At 27.3% G+C, this 11,519-nt stretch overlaps 2 protein-coding genes across 2 annotated transcripts in view; both read right to left on the bottom strand.

The window, feature by feature from the left end:
• Window positions 1-11,357, bottom strand: part of LOC117175170 (transmembrane protein 45B-like) — a 17,726-nt gene extending 6,369 nt beyond the window's left edge. Inside the window, exon 1 of the mRNA XM_033364772.1 lies at window positions 11,312-11,357. The gene's annotated coding sequence lies outside the window, so the exon portion shown is untranslated. The remainder of the gene's footprint in view (window positions 1-11,311) is intronic.
• Window positions 8,586-11,373, bottom strand: LOC117175169 (slit homolog 1 protein-like). The gene is made up of 3 exons (XM_033364770.1): window positions 11,128-11,373; window positions 10,108-10,783; window positions 8,586-9,934 (listed from the first exon to the last, which is right to left on the bottom strand). The coding sequence occupies exons 2-3, from the start codon at window positions 10,774-10,776 to the stop codon at window positions 8,864-8,866; spliced, it is 1,740 nt and encodes a 579-aa protein (XP_033220661.1). The 5' UTR covers window positions 10,777-10,783; window positions 11,128-11,373; the 3' UTR covers window positions 8,586-8,863.
• Window positions 11,374-11,519: the final 146 nt, after the last annotated feature.

Raw genomic sequence — 11,519 nt, 5'->3', positions numbered from 1 at the left:
GTGATGGAATTTTTCTGAGGTCAGATTCGGATTCAGCGCAGCAAAAACCTTCGGGTATAGTAGGTCTGGTATCTGGTTCTGAGAATTGTTGGCCTGTGTAATTGAAGGCTGAAAATATCTAAGATGCAGGAAAAAAGCACATTATAAATTTTCAACTCCCAGCAGAGGGTGGTTTAAACAATTGTTGGGACGCAGGGATACTTAGACTTAGAGGAGCCCCAGTAGATGGTACCAATCCGCCACCAACTTTTTAATCAACTAAATTAATTTAATCAACATATACATACAATTCTCTAAAATTAGCAGATTCTTTATGTAATTAACATAATGAGAAACACCGCATGTGACATACTGCGACACGTTTAATGCGTTTTAATATTTAAAAAAACAACAGAAAAAATGCGTTTTTAAATTATTTCCGAATGAAATATTAATCGGGGTAGAATTAAATTGCATTATTTGAATTTCATTCGAATTTTATGTAAGATTTTATTTTCAAAGTTCAAGGGTAAGAAAAATGTAACATTTATGTGAAGGATGAAAAGGAGAAAAATTCAGATCTAAAAAATATAATTCTAAAATTTTCATTAATTAATCCAGATGTATACAAAGCTATTTCAATTTATATTCAACACGAGAGAGATAAATACAAATATACATTATTTGGGCGCTGAAGTGTTTAATTTATAATTCTTTTTGGAAAAGTTGAAACAGTATAACGAGTAACCTGAATTTTCACTACAAAAATTAAATAAGCTATAAACCTTTTTTGTTTTTAAAGTTTCAGATTTTTTATATTGGATCAGTAGAGAAATAAAAACTTTTTTCTCCTTATTCTCCAAAAATTATCAAAAGTTTTTAATTTGAAACTTTCCAGTTTTTAAAAAACCGTAGAAATGGAGAAGACTTCATCGCAAATATTCTAAAATATTTAACTTTCAATATTTATACTATTTACGGATATCACAACTGTGCATAATTTTTATACTGTATAGGGTTATTCAAATATTAATGTACAGAATGCCTGAAAATAAAACCAAAAATCCAACGACAAAATTTGGACAACCACTATAAAATGTGTCTATTGCAATTTGAAAAAATAACAATTTTTTTCTAAAAATGAAAAGAAAAAATTTTCTTTCTGTGGACAAAAATAAAAAAGAGGAAAGAAAAATGAGAGGGTAACCAACCAAATCCCCTTCCTTCTCTTTTTTATTTGTTTTGTTTTTTTTACTTTTATTATTATCAATTCACAATAAAAAAAAAAAAACATTTTTAAGAAATAATCACCAACGTTTTGGCACTCATACATCACCCTTATCAAGGCAAAAATTTAAATAAATAAAGAAACAAAAAAATAAAAAACACTCGAGCAGACAGGAACAGCAACAAAGCCTGCTCTCTTCCTATCACCCCCCAATCAAATGAGGTTCGAAATGAAAACTATCACAAGCATACAAAAAGGTTTATAACTAACTTAAACTACTTGAATTCTGTCTTATGTTGCTTGAAAGGATAAATTTAAATTTTCTATTTCACAATTCTGAGGAGAATACTTTTATTGATAATTATTATTATTATTGAATTATTGAATATATTATTTAGATAACCTTACAGTTCTCATAAACCATAATTTTTTAGACTTTTTATTTTTAACAATTTCATTCATATTTGATGCATTCATGAACACGATTTTCACGGTAGCAATAGTTTTTCAAGATATTAGTCAAAAATGCCGCCATATACATTTAATAATTGGATTTACGAAAAAAAAACTATACTTAAAAGAAAGAAACCAAGAGTTTATAAGTTTGCAATCTTTCTTTAAACAAATAACGAAATAGAACCACATCACCAACCGATCACAAACACGGGATTCCAGACAACAATAGTTTCGAGATATTAATAAAAAATGGCGCCATGAGCTATTTAATAATTGGATACTTTTTTAAACTTACTGGAATGATCCCTCCAGGGGCGCACAAAACATGTATGAAAAGTGGCGGTTGCTATCCCAATTGGGGGGGGGGGTTACCCAAGGAGCTGGGTGGGTGGGGTGTGGGTTTGAGTGAGATGGACTGGAAAATGTTGATTTTACTGAAAATAATACTAAACAATTCATGATTTTAAGTAAAAATGAAGAAAAAACTTTTTTTTATAAGGAAATAGCCCGTCCCTATCTTGGTGGCAGAAGGAGTGTGCGCCCCTGCGTCAATCTTTTGACATCCCTTAAAATCCATACAATCCCTTAGAATCCCTTGAAATCGTATCATTTCTTTTTAAATCTCTGAAATCCCTGAAATCAGTAGAAATCCCTAAACGTTCCTTGGAACTTCATTTAATATCATTTATTTCCTAAAGTTCTCTAGAAATCCGTTGGAATCTCTTGCAATATTGTTAATATCACTGATATCCTGGATATATTTTTAAAATACTTATAAAATTTCCTTAAATTCTACGAAAGACTTTGAAAGCCCTAAACAATTTTTATCTGTAGCTTGAAAATTTTTTAATTATCCTCAATATTTTTAAATCCTTTAAAATATCTTGAAATTTGTAACATCCATTGACTCTTGTGAAATCCCTAGTAGTAATCCCACAAAAATCGAGTACAATCCCTTGAAACATCTTAGAATCGTTCATATTTTTCAAAATTCCTTTAAAAAATTTTGAAATCTTTGAAATCCCGTGAAATTCGCAAAATCAGATAAAGTCCTTTAAAAAATCCTATAAGTTTTTAAATCCCTTTAAATGGTTGAAATCCGTTCAAATTCACCGAAATCTATAAAAAAGACTTTTTCACTCTGTTGCAATTACCTTAAATCCCTAAAAACCTCTTCAATTATTTTTAAATTCTTACGAAATAATTTAACATATTTTAAATCTCTTGAAGTTTTATATAATCACAGTGACTGGTTTAGTCAAGGAAAAAATTCTGAGCCATTTTTCGTTTCGCTAAAATTGATCACGATCATTAAAATTAAAAACTTAAAAATTTTAATACTGAACATTTTTCCATTCAATATAATTAAAACTCAACTTCAAATCAAAGCATTTAAGTTGATCTCTTTGTAAAATTTTCAACTTTCAAATAGGCAGTTTAAAAAAATTTTAATTCAGAAATTTGTTACTCATACACTAAATAACTAACACGCATAAAATAAAAACTTCGAAGAGTATTCAATTAAATTGCATTAAAATGAAAATTTCTTAACAATAATTTTTGTATAAATTGACCACTTCCATGTTATTATTGTATGCTCTAAATTGAAGATTCAATCAATACATTACTTAATGCTTAAAATTATATCATTTTACGCAATTGTAAGGTATAAAAATCAAATTTTTTATTTAAACTGAACATTTCTTAAATAAGTAGTGAATTATTTGTATTTTAAGTCATTTCAAATTAATCATGGTTTGATTGTTATTTATAAATAAAAATTCAGCACTTTCACTCAGGTAGAAAAATAAACAATTTTAAATTGCAAAAATTAAAATTATAAAGTTCAATGTCAGATTTTAAAATTTTACCTGTTTAAGACTTTCTATTGCAAACAATTCAGTTTCAAATTGTTTAGTTCTGAATATTTAATTCATGATAGCACATTTTAAGGAAACAGTCAAATGATGCTAAGTATAAAAAAATTCTTTTTCCAACATTGTTCTAATTGAATGGTTTAAATATAGAATAGTTTAGACTGAGACAATACTTAAATAATTAGTAATTTAATAAAAGCTTTTCATTGTAAATGTATTGAGTTGAAGCTATTTTAAAATTTAAAATAGTTTATAAAGTTTTAATTAGACGTTTAGATTTGTTTAACTACTAAGGCTTTTGAACAGTTTCAGAATAGTCTTGTGAAATAAATTATTGTTCAATTTCTAGTACTCGAACTGCGTTTCAATTAAAAAATTTGGTTGACTAAGAATCGAACTTTTGAAAACAGTAAAAGGAGCGAACGCTATCGAGAACGACACAGGGTCTATGGCTTAATGTATCTGTTCATCAATATTTAAAATAACATTTAAAAAAACTTTTCTATGACATTTTTTAATTATCCTTAATATTTTTAAATCTCTTAAAATCCCTTGAAATTTATAACATCTATTAACTCTTGTGACATTCCTGATAATAATCCCACGAAAATCGAATAAAATCTCGTAAAACATCTTGGAATTAATAATATTATTCAACATTTCATAAAAAATGATGAAATGTTTGAAATCCTCAGGAATCCCGTGAAATCCACCAAATAAGATAAAGTCTTTTGAAATACTCTAAAAGTTTTAATATCCCTTGACATTATTGAAATCTCTTAAAATTGTTCAAATCCGTTAAAATGCATTAAAATCTATATTACAGACTTTTTCATTCTTACTAAATAATTTAACATTTTTTTATCTCTTAAAGTTTTATATAAAGAATAATTTAAAAAGCATACTTCTTTTCAAGCCTTCTTGTGAAATTTTGTTACAGAATTTCACTGTTTTAAGTTCATGTTTTTTTCAAAAGATGTTTGGGAAATTTCGATTTTTGAGGTTGGCGATTATATTATTTCAGCTAATTAATGAAGGAGTTTAAAAATATTTTCGAAGGCAAAATCAAAAATAGTTGCATTAGCGAGCAATTTGTAGAAATAGTAGCATTAGTGTAATTTTTTTTAGAATAGTTGAAAAACAGTTGCATGGGTAAAAAAAAAGTGTCATAATGTGTAAATAGTGTCGTGAGTCCGAGGTTTGAAATGGTAATATTTTTATTTAAAACTCCAAATTTCTACATTTCTTTAGGTTATTTATTTTTATTTACCGTTTTTGTATTTTTATTTATTTTTTATTTATTTTATTTGGTTCGCGTTCAGGGCGGAGGCACTGACGGGAAATATATGTCGATTGAATTGCAAACATTAGATGTCAGAAAATAAAAAAATATATATAGGGAAAGATTATATATGCCGATATCTAATATTAATCTTCGATGGTATGCTTTTTAATTTAAAAGTTTCAAAATTGTATAATTATTTTATTTCAAATTGAAAGCCTTAATATTGATATAATATTAAATTTACAACGATTCCAATCGAACTGATTCAAGCTCAAATATCAAAAAATAAAATAGTTCAGGAATGAACATTAAAAAAGAGAATAATTGCTTCAAAAAGTTATGATCTTAAAATAAATTAACTCTCAACCTGATTGTTGCCCCCTTACCTAATTTTTAAGATTCTTCTGTGGATTCGGACACATTCGCTAAAAAAGATAACAGAAATACTAGGCGATATTTGATCGTGTTTGACTTCCGATTAATGTTCTCATTATATCGAGTTTAAGTCTTAATTTTAAATATATTATTTGACCAACTTTACTTAAATTATGTATAATAATGTTAAATGTTAAGTGTCAAAGAGGTAAATAAATAATTTCTTGAATTACTATTTTGATTACTCCCATTAATGAACACGTATTTTCACAACAGGGTGGCCCTTATTTTTCCCAAGCATATTTTTTGGTTCTCACCACCTATAATTGATTGAATGTCCAAAACAATGATTAGGTCAAAATTTCATCATCAATTTCATTTGATAAACGCCTAAACTAAAACACAAAAAATACAAACGTAATATTTTAACAGACTTCACAGTTTAAAATTCTATCAAAACGTGAGGAATAGGGCGATTTTTCACGAAAGTAGAGAAATAATAGGGGACTAAATTATCTTAAATAAAATTAGCCTGTAGATACCATATTAAATTCATTATAATACACTTAAAATTTTAAGTAAAAATGTATTGTACTTTAAACAAAATAGTGGCATGTCTAACTAGAAAGAAAAACTAGTTTTCTATCAAAAGAGATGATTTTTTATATTTTCTACTAATTCTTAAAATTCTTAAATTAAAATTTAAACGAAAGCAGTTGAGAATTTTTAAGCCAAAAAGACGGAATTTTAGCAACTGGTTGCATTTTCAATCCAAAAAGATGAATTTTCAGAAAAACTGTTAAATTTTCAACAAAAAAAAAAGTTTTTAATAATATTTGAATGTTACAAGATAATTAAATGTCTAACAAGATTTGAATTTGCAACTAAAATAAAGTACCTACAACAACAAAAAATAATTTTTATTAAAGAAGTTCATTTACTAATCAAGTAGTTAAATTTTCCATAAAAAAAAGATTAATTCTATCAAAACATAGCATAATTAATATTTCAACCGAAAAATATGAATTCTCGAAAAAAATGTTATAGTTCATATTTCAAAAAAAAATATTTGTTTAAAACCAATTATACAGTTGAATTCAACCAAAAAAGACGAATTTGTAACAAAATAGTTCCGCATTCAAACAAAAAAGATTAATTCTTATTCAAATATATGCCCTACGGGCGGGTACGCTCTCGCGTTTCGCGCTCGTTTTCGTACGTGTAATGCATACACTTTAACTACATTTTTTTAAACATAATGAATATTATAACCTAAATCGAAAACTGTGATTTAAACTTCTGAGGAATTACAGATATAATTTGTAAATGAAATTTCTTTCGATTTGTTTTTAAAGAAGATCCTCAAAGCACCTACAGCTTTGACGATCACATTCTCATTCTGAAACTCGCACTTCTCGCTCGATAATTCGTGTCCAATTGAAAAACTTCATCAAGATAATTTATAAATCGTGTTCAAATCCACTAGAAACAACCTTTCAAACTTACTGATCTCTTAAAATAAAAAATTGATAATCTTGAAAATGATCCAACTTTTTGAAGTTTTGATTAATTACGACATTTTGTGAGAATAGTTTTGAAATACATATTTTTTATATGCAGTAGAAATTTAGATTGATATTAATTAACTCATTAAAAAAAAATTTTTAAATTTTTTTTTGAAAATTTTGAAATTTTTATCGAATTTAAAAATGTCATTATGATAATTTGCAAATCTTTTTGCCGTGTACCAGAAAAATTTACAAAAATTTCTAAAACTCACACCAAATTTTTATTCAAATTTTTATGAATTTTTATGAATTCAAATAAAATTTATAATCTATCAGAAAAATACTTTTTTCTATTTTTCTCAACATTTTCAAAATTTCCAAAAGCACATAACTTTTCTCATTTTCATCGAAACTAAAACTTTTTTTTTTATAATTGGCAACTCTTTTACCCATCTATAAGAAACTCTTACAACAATTTCTAAAATTTCACCAAAAAAATTACGCAAATTTAAAAATTCTCTAAATTTGTTAAATTTTGGTTGGAAATATATGCTTAAAGAACTTAGCCTTCATTCTGGGAACCTTAAGAAGTGTATCAAAGGCTGACTCGATTGAACGAATCCTTCGAAAGTTAGCGTGGCATAACATTCAGGTAACCATACATACAGACATACTGACATACAGACAGACAGACATACAGACAGACAACAAATTTTTTTATGATTTTCTGATTCTCTAAGTGCCGAAACGTAAAGATCCGCTAAAAACCAGAGATCGAAAATTTGGACGATTACATCACACTATTATGAATGAGAATGTACAAATAGAATGAACTGATATTCCAAACAAAAAGATTAATTTCTCAAAGGAAAATGTTATACTTCATATTTAAAAAGCAACAAAATTAATTTTTGACCAATTACAGTTGAATTCAAATAAAGATACAAATTTTCAACAAAATAGTTGAATCCTAAACCAAATTAAATTACTATTCAACCAATCAGTTCCACTTTTAACCAAACATAATATTTCTACTAAAAAAGGTGAATGTGCAACCGAGAAAATTTTGTCCTTTAAGGCAGAAGAAAAATGTCAATCAAATTTTCAATTTTAATTTCAATTTTCAAATGTTTGTAAATATTTCTATATTTTAAAACAAATTGATCTATTTCGTCGAAAATTCGTTTATACTTTTTAAAATCAATTTCCGGATTGAAAATTCCACTATTTTAATGTAAAGTGAAAATTAAAGGTTTAGTGCCTAATATATGTATTACTTATTTGATCATGTTTTTTTCTTGACGTCTGGAAATCGACGTCGATAGTTTCCTGCGATTTAACGCTTAAAAAAATTATTTAAATAATTTTCAATTGTATGAACAATGAAAAATTGTTTTTAAAACAAACGGTAACATTAATTAATATTAATAAACTGAAGAATATCTAAATTCATTCTTTCTTTCTTCAATGAGCTGTCTGTTTAAAATACGAATATAATTTAAACAGTTCCATAGCATCAATAATATATACCTTTTTAAAAATTTCTGTTAGAAATTAATTGTTCAAAAAAGTTAAAATTGTTCAAGTAATTAAAAATTAGTTTAAAAATTACTGAAAATCAAAAACTTAACCTGTTATAATAATTTTTGCAAACAAAATCTTTCAATGTTACCATTCCTCTTAATATTACGTGAAACGCTCCTTGATTTATTCTGAATAGGTTCATGTATTATCAGTTACGTTAGTGCAATACTTTCGCAGTTTTTCCAATGTCTTTGGGGCATGGGTTAATAAGATACGTTAATGAAACTTAATAAAACTCTCGGAAAAGGAAAATCAAACAATCTTCATTCTTTGTCCAATTTTCCTCTTTATTTACATATTTTAAAATAAATACTTCATTGCAAAAGACTTCTTATAATTAAAAACCATTTTATATGTACATTTAAAAGTAAAAATCCTTTTTTTAGTCTCAAACGTTAAGCACGGATGGGAACGGTTAAACCTCGTATGGGTGACCATTCGTGATTTTCACTATTTTGCGCGGTAAGCGGCTGCGCTTGGGAAACGGTTTCAGAAATTTCTTCTTCCTTGGACCAAAATCCCTAACAAATGCGAATACAAATGTAATTAAATTTAAAATAATTTGTTTTTGTTAAACAACAAGTGCACCAGGTTTAATTACTTCAATCTGATTATTTTCGACCTGGAGGTTTGTTGATGTTGGTAGCCCAGAAAAAATCCCGGTTTCTAATTTTTTAAGATGTGTACTTGTCATATCAAGTGCAAAATAAAGGAGAGTTGACACATTTGAAAATGAATTTTTTTCAATAATTGAGATTGGATTATGACTTATCGACAAATCTGTCAAATAAAACAAACCCCTAAAAGTTCCAGATTTAATAACTGTGAGGAAATTGTTTCGCAGACTGAGGTATGTTAGCTTTGGCATGTTGACAAAACTTCCAGGTTCAATAGAATCTAGCTGATTACTTTCGATATTAAGATTTGTCAAAGACTTGCATAATTGATTAAAAGTCCCTTTTCTAATTTTCCTGATTTTATTCTCATCCAAGTGAATTTCCGTCAACTCTTCCATGTTTTCTAAGATTCCATTAGAAAGAAAATAAATTGAGTTACCACTCAAATATAGAGAATTAAGACTCCTTAAGTTTCTAAAAGAACCTGGTGCAATATAAGAAATTCTATTGGACCACAATTCAAGCAATTTGAGAGAATTTAATCCAGAAAAAACATCAGCTTGCAAAGTTGTAATTTGATTTTTACTTAATAGAAGTTCTTCCAAATTTGAAAGACTTCTAAACACACCGCTTGGAATCGATTTAAATTTGTTGGTACCAAGATTGAGAGTTTTTAGTGATGATGGTAAAGTTCTGACGAAATTCATATTTTCGAGGCGATTGAGTAGCAGGTAGAGTGTTTCAAGTTTAGTATGTTCAAAGGTTCGATCTTCGATTTCCCCTATTAAGTTCTTTGATAAATTTAATAATTTGATATGCTTATTTTTGATGACTTTTGAATGTAGTTTCTTAATTTTGTTTTCATCCAGCATCACTTCAAGAACATCTACTGGTAGCTCATTTAAAAGATCTTTGGATATATTTTCAATTTCGTTAGCACTCAGAGAGATAACAGCTACATTTTGAAGATGGTACCAACTTTCGCCAAATCCTTTTATTCCTAATTCAGAGAGGTCCATCCAAATCTAGTTAACATAAAATAAAAGTATCAGGAAATACGTGCAAGATGAATTTGCTCTTCATGATGAGATTAAGCAAATTTTTCTTGTAGTCCCAACTTATTACTTTCCAGAATATTTTTTATTAACAAAAAATTATCATTACTTTGTCAAATATTAAATTTTTATCAGTTACTCACAAGGTTATCTTTATGAATAAATTTCATTTTTTCACAGTGAAGATCCACTTTTTGAGCCTCTTTTATATTTACTACAATGCCATTGTCGATGCAAACCTCAGTCAAATTGTATGAGTCTCGAGTAACAGTATGATTGAATATATTTGTATAATTTGTTTTAGATCCTGATGCCTCTATTTTATTTTCTTCAAGCAACGAGGCGTTTTCAAATAGCAATAGATTAATAGAATTTAATTTGTTTCCACGTATATAAATTGTGACATTTGTAGGCAAACCCAAAAATTCGCCAGGGTTTATAGACGATTTTGGAAGGTAGGATATATTTAAAGCCTTCAAATTATCTAATCCAACAAAAACTTTATCTAAAGATATGATTTCGTTTTCCGAAAGTGATAAATATTCGAGATTATTGAGGTTAGAGAAGATGAATTCTGGCAGAGCCTTGAGGGAATTATTTCTCAGGTTCAAGGTCTTAAGTGTTTTCAAATTATTGAAGGCTTCTCTTCGAATTGACCTGATTTGCATACCAGATAAGTCTAGAGTTTCTATTAAAGGATCCTCAGAAATTATTCTATTCAACATCCCATTTTCGATGTCTAAAATGTTAGAATTTATTACTTCAGTTCCAACTACCAGAGACTGTAATAGAAAAATTGGAAAGACGAACATGATGTATCTGTAAAAGAATTATTAGGTCATAAGATTTTTTAAAATGATTGTATTATTATTATTATTATTATTATTATTATTATTATTATCAGATTAGTAAAATTTTAAAAGTAAGGGAAGTTTCAAGATTTTTAAGATTTTCAAGTGACTTTTCAAATACATAATTCTTAATTTCTTAATTGCAAAAAATATATACATTTTGTTTCAGGAAAATAAGAATATTTTAAATGTTTATTGTTTGCGATGATTTGTAAAAACATCTATTGAAAAATATTCATTTACAAAAATCAAGGATTGTATCTAATACATTCACATCATTGGAGAAGTATAATACAAGAATTGTCTAAATACCTTTTTTAGAAGAAATGTCTCAGCTTCCTATTTGAATTTGATTTTTTCACTTAGAATTTTTAATTATCATCAATAGAAATATATATGTTACTGATGAAGATTCAACTGATGCAGCTCTTTATTTTAATAAAATATTTAGAGTCATTGACCGACAAAAAATGGTAGATCCTCTTGAAATTTATACCTTATTAAAGAAGACTTGAAGACGTTTTCTGGAATTTAATTTAAGTTTTTGCTGTGTTGTCATTCGGCAAAAGTCGGTCACGTACTGAAACTCGAAACTAACGGTTTGATGAAATTATACTTCGCAGCCTCTGCTGGCGATAATGAGAATTATGTTTTGATTTTCTTTTTTGAAGAAAAAATTTATTTCAGAAAAGAAAAATAATTTA

The sequence above is a fragment of the Belonocnema kinseyi genome, chromosome 6, assembly GCF_010883055.1.
Source record: "Belonocnema kinseyi isolate 2016_QV_RU_SX_M_011 chromosome 6, B_treatae_v1, whole genome shotgun sequence".
NCBI lineage: Eukaryota > Metazoa > Arthropoda > Insecta > Hymenoptera > Cynipidae > Belonocnema > Belonocnema kinseyi.
The sequence above is the reverse complement of the archived record's forward strand: the minus strand, read 5'-3'. Positions and strand labels throughout refer to the sequence as shown.